We start from the raw sequence: 14578 nt of genomic DNA on the forward strand, positions 1-14578 counted from the left end.
ACTCGTTGTCCTTGTTTTGAAAAATAATGGTGGTTCTGCCACCGTACTGTACTTGCGAGCCCTGGGAGCAACCACTGTAACCATAGGCAAAGGGGAGAGGATGTGGTCCATAGGCTTAAACTGCCGACTTTGGTGCAGGAAACCGGGTTCGAGCCTCGAGGTCGCGTCCACATCCTGTGATTCTGGGCAAATCACTTAATCTCCCCGTGCATGAATATGTAATATAAACACGGTGCTCATGTAAAGCGCTCCATAGGGTCGAGTTTGCGCTATATAAAAGATGCAAAAAAACAAACAAAAAGTGCAACGTGCGGCAGCTTCCTCCTGTTTCCTGTGCCAAACCTCGGCTGCGTCTCTCCTCCCTTGGCACGGGGCTGCCAGGATCTGGTTGGGGCCGTTGGCTGCTTCTCTAAGTGGCGGAGGGGCTCCCAGGCTCTGGCGTCTCGTTCACTGGGAGCAGCATAGCCCCATCCCGCCGCGCTCCACGTGCCCGCCTTTCCCTTGATCTCCTCCCGAGTCCCACTGCTCTCCCTGGTGTTATGTTCCGAGGTTCTGCTGTGCAGCAGGGGCATGGGCATGCTTTTTGGGGGCGCGCCACGTGCATGGGGCCTACCGCGAGCAGTGCGCAAGAACGACACAGACCCAGCTTTGTAGTCGGGCGCGAACCGCCTTAGTTCGCCCGCCCCTTTATTTTTATACACGCACTCACGTCCGCCGACGTGAGCGCAAACTACGCATTCTGCCTTGCGCTCTAGCCGAGGCCTAGAGCGCTAACTGTAACATCCCTCTCCAAGTTAGTCCTTGACAGCAGTCCAAACTTCAATTCGCGGCGCCACTTACTTGACATGCAAAGTCCCGCAGTCGGCTGCTGGGCCTGGGGTTTTCTCTTAGCCCATACCTCGCAGTTCCCCGAGGAGTCGGGGCTTGGGTCGTTGGCGCGGCCTCTTGCTCTGGTCCGCTGTCCGGGCGTTCAGCATTGGCTGGACCGGCCCTTGGGTTGTCCTGCGAGACGGGGCTAGGCACACCCACTGGGAGGACCCCTGGGTCAGGCTCTTCACCCACAACTGTAGCTTCATGGTCGACCGCAGGCCTCCTCACCACCTTGAACCATGAGATGTTCCGGGTGACCAGCTCGCCTCCCCGGCGTGCTGTCACCATGGTTCCTTGCGAGTCGACTACTCTCCAGTAGCCCTGTTCATACCGAGTCTTGAACTTTCCTCCGGGTCGCCGCTCTTGTAGAACCACCATATCCCCCGCGTGGACCTCCCTGGCACCGCCCTCCGCACTTTGCTGACTTTGTCGTTGCCCTCCTGGCGCCTCCGGAATGCACTCTCCGCGTCAAACGGCGGGGCTGTCCAGCCTGGGGCGACTGGTAGCCCGTCTCGGCGAGCCCCTTTGAACATCAGGGCCCAAGGTGCTTGACGAGTGGAGCAGTGGGGGGTGCTGCGGTATTCCCCCAGAAACCGCTGCAGTTCTTGTTCTGGGTCTGACTGTTCCGATACAGCGATGCGCAGTATTTTGTTGATGGTACGCATGAGCCTTTCTACCTCTCCATTGGCCTGTGGCCACTGCGGGGTGATGAGTCGATGGCGTATGCCATGGGACTTTAGGAGCTCTCCGAACTCGTGTCCTTGAAATGGGGGCCCGTTGTCGCTCCGAAGTTCCTCGGGGCACCCAAACATCCCGAATACTTTTTCCAGGGCGGGGCCCACGTGCACGAAGGCCGTGGACGGCAACGCCTCCGCTAGTGGATATATCGAGTAACTGTCAATGATCACTAGCGTGACTCGCCCGTCAGGTAGGCTCCCGAAGTCCACACTAATCTTCTCCCACGGGCCTTTCCCATGCTCCTCGGTGATGATGGGAGCCGGCGGTTGGGCTCCGCTGGTCAACTGGCATGACTGGCAGCTGCGAACCGCGTCGTCTACGTAGGTGTCCATGCTCGGGAACCATACTTTCTCCCTCATCCGAGCCTTCATTCTCTCTGTTCCTTGGTGTCCTTTGTGCGCCAGGTGCGTGGCCCTGGTCCTGAGGGCAGCCGGGATGACGATTCTGGATCCTCGGATGACGAGCCCTCCTCTAGTCACGCTTAGCTCGTGACGCACTCTCCACATGTGTTGGAGATCATCTCTCTCTTCATAAGACCATGAGTTCGCTGCCTGGAGAAAGTGCTGCCAGGTTCCCGTGAGTATGGTGTCCTTGACCTTGATGAGCACTGGGTCTTGTTCGGCCGCCTCCATGATTTCTTCTAGTGTTAAGGCCCGGGGGCACGCCAGGGCAGCTACCATGTCTAGATGACCTTCAGCCTCCTCTTCCCCATCCATCGGTGTCGGTTTGCTGTGGGTCTCGGGGTGTCGGGATAGAAAGTCTGCTGGGTTTTTGGCCCCTGGCCTGTATACCACAGTGAGGTGGTATTGTTGACGGTTGATGGCCCATCGTTCTATTCGTGGGGGCGGATGTGGCGCTGTCCCTCGGAATAGTGGCACTAGCGGCTGGTGGTCCGTCACCACCGTGAATGGGTGTCCGCACACGTACAGATGAAAGTGACGGCAGCTCCACCGAATCGCTAGGGCTTCGCGCTCGATTTGGGAATAGCGCTTTTCCGTGTCCATGAGGGCCTTGCTGGCGTACGCCAGGGCTGCCCACTGCCCGGGTTCCTGCTCTTGCATTAGGACTGCCCCTAGTCCTACCGGGCTTGCGTCTACTAGGACTTCAGCCTTCTTGCTCGGGTCAAAGTAGACCAGTGTGGTCTGATCCAAGAGGGCTGTCTTGATTGCCTTAAACGCTTCCTCTACGGCATCTGTCCATCACCACATTACCTCTGTTTTGGTGAGGTGTCTGAGAGGTTCGGCTAGAGTGGCCAAATTCGGGATGAACCGCCCACAGTAAGTGGCCATGCCCAAGAAGCTGCGGACCTCAGCTACTGATACCGGAGCTGCGGCCGCTTTGATGGTGTGGGACTTCCGGGGATCCACTTGGATGTCTTCTTTGGTGAAGTCTGGCTAAAGTGCTTGGAGGGAGGTACAGTCCCTAGAGAACACGCATCTTTTTAAGTAGTTTCGACTGTGCTCACCTGGAAGTATGAACATTCATCTGCCGATCCTAGGGGACTTTGGATAAAGTGACATCACGGTAGTCCAGCTGTACTGTGAATATGTGCCGATGTCTGCATGTGCCATGCGGGTACCTCTGCATACTTATGCTACTGATGCCTAGAAATGTGCCAGTATGTTCTTGTGAAACATACGCACCAGTATATACTACTATACTGCGCCTGTACCACCTGTCCCCTATAGATGTGCTAGTGTACACGTGTTAAATAGAGTCTGAGAGGGTAATACAACACTCGAGCCGCCAGGTCACTATGGATGTACATGTATATATATATCTTGAAATGCACGTGGTCTCTGAATAGTATAAGAACGTGCTTGTACGACCTAGTACCTATACATCTGATAATGTATATTTTTAAAATACGAGCACTTGTAGATATCATGAATGTCGCACTTGTGCCACCAGGTCCATATAGCTGTGCATGCATTCACTTGTTAAATAAATGGACCCTATAGATAGTGTACTACCACACGTATTTCACCTAGGCTTGGGCATGCGCGAACCGTTAGAGATAGCAGGATCACACTTTATTCCAGGTGGTCCATCTAGACATACACAGACATACTTAATACGCTGCAAACTCCACGCCCCCCTGCACAAACGCCCGCAAGTCGGGCGCTGTCATAATTTTAAAAATCTTGTGTCATATTCATATATTTAAATAGCGGCCGCGCGCCTCATTGCGGGCCACTCGTTTTCGATAATTCTCTGATCTGCTCCGAGCGGTACTCGTTGTCCTTGTTTTGAAAAATAATGGTGGTTCTGCCACCGTACTGTACTTGCGAGCCCTGGGAGCAACCACTGTAACCATAGGCAAAGGGGAGAGGATGTGGTCCATAGGCTTAAACTGCCGACTTTGGTGCAGGAAACCGGGTTCGAGCCTCGAGGTCGCGTCCACATCCTGTGATTCTGGGCAAATCACTTAATCTCCCCGTGCATGAATATGTAATATAAACACGGTGCTCATGTAAAGCGCTCCATAGGGTCGAGTTTGCGCTATATAAAAGATGCAAAAAAACAAACAAAAAGTGCAACGTGCGGCAGCTTCCTCCTGTTTCCTGTGCCAAACCTCGGCTGCGTCTCTCCTCCCTTGGCACGGGGCTGCCAGGATCTGGTTGGGGCCGTTGGCTGCTTCTCTAAGTGGCGGAGGGGCTCCCAGGCTCTGGCGTCTCGTTCACTGGGAGCAGCATAGCCCCATCCCGCCACGCTCCACGTGCCCGCCTTTCCCTTGATCTCCTTCCGAGTCCCACTGCTCTCCCTGGTGTTATGTTCCGAGGTTCTGCTGTGCAGCAGGGGCATGGGCATGCTTTTTGGGGGCGCGCCACTTGCATGGGGCCTACCGCGAGCAGCGCGCAAGAACGACACAGACCCAGCTTTGTAGTCGGGCGCGAACCGCCTTAGTTCGCCCGCCCCTTTATTTTTATACACGCACTCACGTCCGCCGACGTGAGCGCAAACTACGCATTCTGCCTTGCGCTCTAGCCGAAGCCTAGAGCGCTAACTGTAACATCCCTCTCCAAGTTAGTCCTTGACAGCAGTCCAAACTTCAATTCGCAGCGCCACTTACTTGACATGCAAAGTCCCGCAGTCGGCTGCTGGGCCTGGGGTTTTCTCTTAGCCCATACCTCGCAGTTCCCCGAGGAGTCGGGGCTTGGGTCGTTGGCGCGGCCTCTTGCTCTGGTCCGCTGTCCGGGCATTCAGCATTGGCTGGACCGGCCCTTGGGTTGTCCTGCGAGACGGGGCTAGGCACACCCACTGGGAGGACCCCTGGGTCAGGCTCTTCACCCACAACTGTAGCTTCATGGTCGACCGCAGACCTCCTCACCACCTTGAACCATGAGATGTTCCGGGTGACCAGCTCGCCTCCCCGGCGTGCTGTCACCATGGTTCCTTGCCGGTCGACTACTCTCCAGTAGCCCTGTTCATACCGAGTCTTGAACTTTCCTCCGGGTCGCCGCTCTCGTAGAACCACCATATACCCCGCGTGGACCTCCCTGGCACCGCCCTCCGCACTTTGCTGACTTTGTCGTTGCCCTCCTGGCGCCTCCGGAACGCACTCTCCGCGTCGAACGGCGGGGCTGTCCAGCCTGGGGCGACTGGTAGCCCGTCTCGGCGAGCCCCTTTGAACATCAGGGCCCAAGGTGCTTGACGAGTGGAGCAGTGGGGGGTGCTGCGGTATTCCCCCAGAAACCGCTGCAGTTCTTGTTCTGGGTCTGACTGTTCCGATACGGCGATGCGCAGTATTTTGTTGATGGTACGCATGAGCCTTTCTACCTCTCCATTGGCCTGTGGCCACTGCGGGGTGATGCGTCGATGGCGTATGCCATGGGACTTTAGGAGCTCTCCGAACTCGTGTCCTTGAAATGGGGGCCCGTGGTGCTCCGAAGTTCCTCGGGGCACCCAAACATCCCGAATACTTTTTCCAGGGCGGGGCCCACGTGCACGAAGGCCGCGGACGGCAACGCCTCCGCTAGTGGATATTTCTAGTAACTGTCAATGATCACTAGCGTGACTTGCGCGTCAGGTAGGCTCCCGAAGTCCACACTAATCTTCTCCCACGGGCCTTTCCCATGCTCCTCGGTGATGATGGGAGCCGGCGGTTGGGCTCCGCTGGTCAACTGGCATGACTGGCAGCTGCGAACCGCGTCGTCTACGTAGGTGTCCATGCTCGGGAACCATACTTTCTCCCTCATCCGAGCCTTCATTCTCTCTGTTCCTTGGTGCCCTTTGTGCGCCAGGTGCGTGGCCCTGGTCCTGAGGGCAGCCGGGATGACGATTCTGGATCCTCGGATGACGAGCCCTCCTCTAGTCACGCTTAGCTCGTGACGCACTCTCCACATGTGTTGGAGATCATCTCTCTCTTCATGAGACCATGAGTTCGCTGCCTGGAGAAAGTGCTGCCAGGTTCCCGTGAGTATGGTGTCCTTGACCTTGATGAGCACTGGGTCTTGTTCGGCCGCCTCCATGATTTCTTCTAGCGTTAAGGCCCGGGGGCACGCCAGGGCAGCTACCATGTCTAGACGACCTTCAGCCTCCTCTTCCCCATCCATCGGTGTCGGTTTGCTGTGGGTCTCGGGGTGTCGGAATAGAAAGTCTGCTGGGTTTTTGGCCCCTGGCCTGTATACCACAGTGAGGTGGTATTGTTGACGGTTGATGGCCCATCGTTCTATTCATGGGGGCGGATGTGGCGCTGTCCCTCGGAATAGTGGCACTAGCGGCTGGTGGTCCGTCACCACCGTGAATGGGTGTCCGCACACGTACAGATGAAAGTGACGGCAGCTCCACCGAATCGCTAGGGCTTCGCGCTCGATTTGGGAATAGCGCTTTTCCGTGTCCGTGAGGGCCTTGCTGGCGTACGCCAGGGCTGCCCACTGCCCGGGTTCCTGCTCTTGCATTAGGACTGCCCCTAGTCCTACCGGGCTTGCGTCTACTAGGACTTCAGCCTTCTTGCTCGGGTCAAAGTAGACCAGTGTGGTCTGATCCAAGAGGGCTGTCTTGATTGCCTTAAACGCTTCCTCTACGGCATCTGTCCATCACCACATTACCTATGTTTTGGTGAGGTGTCTGAGAGGTTCGGCTAGAGTGGCCAAATTCGGGATGAACCGCCCACAGTAAGTGGCCATCCCCAAGAAGCTGCGGACCTCAGCTACTGATACCGGAGCTGCGGACGCTTTGATGGCGTGGGACTTCCGGGGATCCACTTGGATGTCTTCTTTGGTGAAGACGTAGCCGAAGAATTCGATGGTTTGTCGAAATAGTTGGCACTTCTCCCGGTGCAGGGTGACACCATGTTCTTGCAGCCGTGACATTGTGGCTCGGACATGCCGATAGTGTTCTTCCACCGCCTTGGAGTAGATGAGGATGTCGTCACTCACGTTTAAGACACCAAGTAGCCCGAGCAGGATATCTTTGATGGTATTTTGGAAGATCTCTGCTGCCGAGGAGATTCCGAAATTCAGGCGTTTGTATGTCCTCAGTCCTAGGTGCAGGCTGAACGTAGTTATGTATCGGCTTTCCTTTGCCAAGGTGAGCTGGTGGTATCCTGCGTTCAAGTCTAGTTTGGAGAACCACCGAGCTCCGTTTAGATCAGACACAATGTCATCCATAGTCAGTGTGATGTGTCTCTCCTGCTTGATAGCTTTGTTCGGCAACCGCATGTCTATGCACAAATGGATTTTCCCCGGTTGGCGTGGCTTTTCTGCGATCACCATGGGTGGTACCCACGGTGTGGGTCCGGTCACCTTCTCGATCACTCCTTGCTCTTCCAACCTTTGGAGTTCCTCCTCCACCAGTGGCCGTAGGTGGAACGGTATCCGCCTGTGCCTGAGGGCCGTCGGTGCCACCGCAGGGTCGATGTGAAGATGTACCGGTGGTCTCTTAATCTTCCCTAGCCCTGAGAAGAGGCCCTTAAAGGTATCCAGCAGGTCTTCGGCTTGCTTGTCCTGGATCTTCCTGAGGAACGCGATCAGCCCGAGGTCCTCGGCTGCGTGACCGCTGAGTAAGGTGTCCACCTCCTGGTCAATGACGTGAATGTCAATGACTATTTCTGAGTTTTCCGTACTCACCGCCACCGTCATCTTCCCTTTTAGCGGTAATGGCGTGTCGCTCCCATAGGCGTAGATCTTGGCCTTGGACTGTCGGAGCTCCGGTCTCGGCCTGAGACGGTTGTACTGCTGTACGCCCATTACTGTCACGGACGCACCTGTGTATCACCGCGTTGACTTCTGCTCCTGCTATTAGTAGGTCGCATCGTGGCTGCGGTCGCCTGGTACTTTTCAGGGCTTTCGTGAAGGATATGAAGTACGTTTCTTCGCCAACCTCAGATTCGGTGCTCGAGTCCTGGTGGCCCCTGGCTTTCTCATACCTGGGCGGCGGTTGGGATGACAGTGAAGTGTGCGAGAGCTGTCTTACCAGCTTTCTCTGAGGCTTGTCCCACTTGTTTCCGCCCTTCTGTGTCTTCCTCCGGCATACCGACGCGAAGTGATTTTTGATTCCACAGTTTGTGCACACCTTCCCTCTGGCTGGGCATGTCTTGAGCGGGTGATCTTTGTACCCACAGTACCCACACAGCCAGGTATGGGCTGGGGGCCGCCGGTCTCTGGGCCTCTGTAGTCTTTCTCGCGTCCGCACCGCATCCGCCTCTTCTGTTTTCACCTCCACTTGTTTGTCTATCCCCTTTACTAGGGCCTGGTCCATTTCTTCTGGCCACGCCGCCGACAGATCATGCGTCCTGGCCAGGACTAGGATGTCGTTCATCGGGATGTTGGGTCTGCAAAGTATTAGTCCACGAAGCGTCTTACTCCGGATCCCAAGTATCAATTCCGCCCTAATTTCCTCTTTGGCCCGGTCACCTACGAGGTGCGTGTCCGCGAGGGCTCTTAAACGTGCATAGAAGGCGTCCGACTCCCCTTCGCGCTGTCTCGCTTGGCGGAGTTTAAAGTGTTCATAGTCCGGGTTGACCTGCGGGTCGAAGTGCGCATTTAGAGCTGCAACTGCCGCTGCATAGTCATCCTGGTTCCCCGTGTTAGGCAGGTGTTTGAAAAGGAGGTATACTTCTTCCCCCGCATAGTGGAGCAGGAGGGACCTCTTCACCGCCCCGTCCGTCTCCCTCGAACCAATGAAATAGTTCTCCAGTCTGCCCAGCCAGATTTGCCATCGCGGGGCAGCCGTCGTGGGGTTGCTGAATGGGGGCAGGACCCCTGTCGGGGGTGATGGGGCAGCGCTCTGGCTTAGTCCTGTTGCTCCGTGTCACTCAACGTGGCGCAAGAACCACGTGCTCGGTGCACCGGTGCAGTGACCACTGACCTCCTCAGCAAACTTGTCCACTTTTATTCCGGCGCACGCCGCGCCGCCTTGCTGGGCGATGCACTCTTCAGGCCTGCAGGCCGTCTGCTGGTGGTGTGGCCTCGCGACCTCCAGGCAGGTCGTGTGCACGTCTCCGGTAACAGCAGCTGTTCTGTGGGGGAGCAGCTGGGCTGCCCGGAGCCTCGGAGATCAGTGTAGGAAGGGGGTGGGGTGGGGGCCAGTGTTATGTTCGAGGTTCTACTGTGCAGCAGGGGCATGGGCATGCTTGGCGGGGGCGCGCCATGTGCGTGGGGTATAGCGCGAGCAGCGCGCAAGAACGACACAGACCCAGCTTTGTAGTCGGGCGCGAACCGCCTTAGTTCGCCCGCCCCTTTATTTTTATACACGCGCTCACGTCCGCCGACGTGAGCGCTAACTACGCATTCTGCCTTGCGCTCTAGCCGAAGCCTAGAGCGCTAACTGTAACACCTGACACTGGCCACCGAGCTTAAAATCCCAAGGTCTGCTGGTGCTCTATTCTGGGGTACAACTATACGCTTCAGCCTTGAGGCACGGAGGGCTGCTGCCGATGGTGAGGGGCAGGTTTCAGGGCATTAACCGTGTCAGAATGTAAAAGTCTCATATATTAAAAAAGCTTGCAAGTTTCATGTTTTTGTATTTTGTCCCTTAGAAACGGTACCAGTTAACGGGTAACAAGAAATGTCATACAGTGGCGTCACATTGTTACATTTATTAATATTTAAATTCAAAGTTACGTTTAATGAGTCGAAAAGTAGTGGTTTTAATATGACCCGCAAGTGAAGTGGCCAGCCCATCCTCAGAGTTGATATGTACTGATAGGCAGACGACGGGAGTGCGTGGTTTAGAAGGGTCCAACCAGACAGAGCCTGGAAGTAGGCTTTTCATCCGTTGCTGAGAAAGCCACATCTGGAGTCTCCAGGCGAAGATAAGAGACAATCAGCCTATGAGAACATCTTAGATCACAGCACCTGTAGAGAGACAGTCTACAAGCAGCATGGCTTCCGTTGCATCTGTTTGGATCTGTTTGAACCACAGGTATTGGCTAAACGTCAGGAGTTTGGTTTCAGCCCCAACATTAGTTGGATATCAGTTCCAGAAAGGTGGGGGCTTCACCTGAAGAACCACCCCGTGAAAGAAGTCCGTTTCTGCTTGGTTCAGTGTCACAAGAGTTGTGCTTCAGCTGCAGGATCGATTTTAGAGTGAGGTAAGAAGGCCTTTTACTGTTTGAGGCACAGCACATGCACATTTTAATTGGATCCAAGCAGATACAGTCATCCTAGTGTTGTCGGTGTAATAAATTCCTGCCACTTGGATTCACAACCAATCTGGCTGTCTATTCGTCGTGGATTACTTGCACGTGTGCCAGTGATCCACAGCAGGCCTCATAACAATAGTTTACAGCAGCCAAAGAGAGAGCCTCCTGCTCGAGTCTTTGGAGGTAGCTAGGCTAAACTAAACTTAGTGTTGTCACCAGTGCTTTAAATGGGATAAAATTAGTGCAGGTACTCATTAGAATAGAGGCGTGGCAAGTGGGCGGGGCGAACAGCAATATATGACCGTACCTAATGACTTCTGTAGCAGATGCAGCACATGTCAAAACACACGAGAAATGCGTTTATGGCACTAAAACAGATTAATCCACTACACATAAATACATGCTGCTCCGCAGCAGAGCGGAATCTGCCCTGGAGGAGAAACCTAACCTGCGCCTGCTGTGCTGTGGATCAGGGTACCGGTACTCTCCCTGGCTACAGAGAAGTGCAGGTACTGAGTGCAGAAAAAAATCGGAAGTGCCGGTACTCAGTATCGGTGAGTACCGGCCCATTTAAAGCACTGGTTGTCACCTCCAACACACTGCCACCAGGCCATTTAAACACTCTTTAAAGAACCACTGCCTGCATCTGTCCAGCAGCCCAAATTCCCTGCGTTTCTTTTCCCTCTGTACACCTAGCACTCCATCTGTACACTCTGCAGTCCCTAAAATATAACGAAATAAAACAAACAATTCTGCACTTACCGTGTTTCTTGGCCCCTATGTTTAGCAGATAGTGGTAGTGTAGCATTAATAGATACAGTGATTTGCTCAGGATCACACAGTTTGCTCAACTTGTTTAATGTTCAAAGCTGCATAAAAAGCTTTCTAGATCTAGGCAGGCAGGTAAGCCGCAGCAAGCTGAATTTAGGTCACATTAAAAAGGCTATCTCTCGCCGAGTGTATCCTTAGCATTCCAACCTCTTGAGCACGTGGTCACTAGCATATGAAAATGCTCAAGGCTGGAAGAGCGCAGTGTTTACTGATATTACACAAAACCGCTTAGATTCTTAACCAGCCGATTACACCGATGAACGCCACAGACTGCACCCAGGATAATAAACTGCATTGCTAAACACTTATACGGTCCCAAAGGCCACTCTACTGTAAAGGAAAGCACATAGATAAGACATTGTCATTTACAACGCCAATAGCTCTAACTCTTGCAAATGCGAGACCTATTGCATTGCAAATGCTTGTTTTCCAGAGGTAGTGGTTTCACTTCAAGCATGAGACAGTTACTCAAAGCTTGCTGCCCGCCTCTCCTAGTTACCTGGGTAACGTTATCCTCATTTACTGACTCATGACGATTCACATCTCCTGAGGCATTGTACACGCACATCTTCACGTGTGGTTGCGCCTCGGGTCCACTGAAACTGTTCGGATAATAGTTAGGCGCATTACCTAAAACAAAAAAAGAAACCACATGGTGTCAGCTTAAAATGCTAGAAGCTGGAAAGTGTGAAATGTATCAAGCATGTTGCCATTCTGAGTTCGCTATAAAGACATCAAAAGGAAGGGGTGCTTCTTCAGTAATCTCAGGGAACCTATTTAACCCCAGGCACCTACATGTTAAAAGTAAGAAAGCGTCAACATGTAGAGATCCACTGGTCACCACTCCCACAGAAACAGGAATGAATCGTTATAAGTCATCAAGCTTTTTAAGGTGGCCTATAGTTTAGTTTTTCTTTTTGATAAGACGTGTTTATTAGTTTTCATCTTATTTTAAACCTTCTTTAAAGCATCAGTGGTCAAGCGGTTCCCAACTTTGAGGACTGACTTCAACCAATCACACTAGAATTATATCATGACATCAGGAAGCACCATGCACTACTAAAGAGTTACAGGAAACAGTTGTAGCCTCAATTCGCAATGATCCAAATTTATATATTTTTCTTAGTTTCCTACTTGGTTATTGTGCATTTAGCCATCTGTCTCTCTTACTTTACAATCACAATGATCTCATATCTAATCTTTGGGATTTTGAGTCCAGATGTGTGAATTTTCAAAACATTTGGATCGTTTCAAGACACTTGTCTGTTTATTTGATTATTATCTGCGATTATGTGATTTCTTCCCCACACCATTTAGGTTATGCCCCATCATTGGCATCATAAGAGGGGTCTACCCCTTAAAATGTTTTTCTAAATTGCAGTGTGAAAGGATTGAATTGCATTTTCACACTCAAGGGATCACTGACAGAATATCGGAAACAGAAATATTGTGTCAACAGAATATCGTGTCAATAATATGGAGGACCAATATCAAGAGGGTAAGTGCAAATAGGTAACTATAGATATACTATTCTTAACTCCACATAAAGATTTACTATTCCTAACATCCAAATCTACGTACCTTGTAGAATATATATATATATAAACAAAAGCAGAAGAACAATTACTATCATTAGGACTTTCTTTTTGTCCGGAAAGTTCTTTTAATTATGCTTCGACCCGCATGGACATATACAGAAGTATACGCAAACTAAAACGTAGAAAATACTTCATGCAAAAGAAACCTGCGGAGCCAGATGGAAATACACAGCAAGAATTAGGGTCATTGAAGTCTCCACCCATTGGGCTGACAAGTATGGACATGCCAATGCTTAATACACTTCAGATATTGTTAGATGAAAACATGACCTCTACTCAATATACACAAGATCAGCAAACATCTTATAAACCTATGGATCGTAGTATGGAAATGACAAAGTTCAAACCAACCTCCACTTTTAACCCAATAATACCTCTTGATGGAATTGAGATATTCCATGAGCATGTTGTAGGTGAAATTAAAAAAACTCAACCATAGAGTACAGAGAATAATGAGAACAAAGAAAAAGAAAAATAAAACAGATTCAATATCACTCATTAATGACGAAATTGAAAACAAACTCCGATTTGGTTATCCGCAATTCGGCTAAAGGAGGAAATCTAGTCCTATGGAGTAAATCTGACTACAACAATGAGGCTATGAAGCAATTACAAGATAGGAAATGCTATTGTAAATGTGATCAACTAACCCTTAGAAACACCTACAACATCTACAGGATGAAATTACTTGCTTGGAAAAATGCAGGGTTATTGACACAAGAAGAATATCTGTATTTGCAAACTAATCATCCTGTAACACCCATTATGTATTTTATTCCCAAAATACACAAAGATCCCAAATATCCACCTGGAAGGCCAATTATTTCGGCAAAAAGCAGTCTTTTAGAACGAACTTCAATAATTGTGGACTATTTCCTCCAGGAGTGTGTGCAACACCTAACATCCTATATTCGTGATACAGGAGACTTCTTATCCAAAATTAAGGATTGTAAATGGAATAAGGATTATCTTTTAATTACATTAGATGTCTCCTCACTTTATACTTCAATCACCAGGACGGAATGAAGGCATTGCAATATTACCATGACCCGAGATCATCAGAATGCTTACACCACAACAAAATGCTTAGCGATATGACAGAGTTCTGTCTGAATAACAATATCTTGATGTATAATAATATGTTGGATCAGCAACTACGAGGTGTTGCGATGGGGGCCAGCTTCTCCCCAAGCTACGCATGTCTTCACATGGGCTGGTGGGAGGAGTTGGTCCTCCGCAAGGGAAATGCAAGCATGTGCAAGCATATGCAAGCATAGTCAATACTAACATCAAACTCTGGCTAAGATGTATTGATGATCTTTTTATCATCTGGCATGGGACCCGGCCAGAAGCAGAAAGATTCATCAAAGACCTTAATTCCAACAACCTGAATTTAGAGTTCACGGCAAATATAAGTGATCAGGTAGTCGAATTCTTAGATGTACAGGTTTATATCAAAGATGGAGAAATTGCCACAAGACTATACCGCAAGAAAACTGCTGGAAATGCTATCCTGCATGCTACCAGCGCTCACCCCCAACATCTTATACAAAGTATACCATATGGTGAGATGCTCAGATTAAAACGCATAAGCAGTAATGATGAAGACCTACAGATTGCTGAGGCGGCAAGTCAAAAACGATTTCTTGAGAGAGGATACTCCAAGAAAACAATTGCTAAAGCCATAAAAAGAAGCAATAAAGTTAGCAGAGAAAGCCTTCTAACCATACAGACAAGGGCCAACACTACCAATGTTACGACTAACCAACAAGAATCTACGCAAACTGCAGAAACGTTTAGATTCATAATTGGTTATAGCAAACAAGCTAAATTTATTAACAATATGATCAAGGAAAATTGGCCCCTTGTTTTGAGTGATCCTATTATAGGCCATTTATTACCAAGTAGACAAGAAATCACATATAGTAAAGGGCCTTCGATGAGGGACGAATTG

The 14578-nt window shown here is 51.0% G+C and overlaps 1 protein-coding gene across 1 annotated transcript in view; it reads right to left on the reverse strand.

Moving 5' to 3' along the window:
• Positions 1-14578, reverse strand: part of LOC146859792 (catalase-like) — a 161914-nt gene that overhangs the window by 18557 nt on the left and 128779 nt on the right. Inside the window, exon 10 of the mRNA XM_085643514.1 lies at positions 11526-11656. Within this exon, the coding sequence (XP_085499640.1) occupies positions 11526-11656 (131 nt within the window). The remainder of the gene's footprint in view (positions 1-11525; positions 11657-14578) is intronic.

The sequence above is a fragment of the Triturus cristatus genome, chromosome 3_1 (genome assembly GCF_964204655.1).
Source record: "Triturus cristatus chromosome 3_1, aTriCri1.1, whole genome shotgun sequence".
Taxonomy (NCBI): Eukaryota; Metazoa; Chordata; class Amphibia; order Caudata; family Salamandridae; genus Triturus; species Triturus cristatus.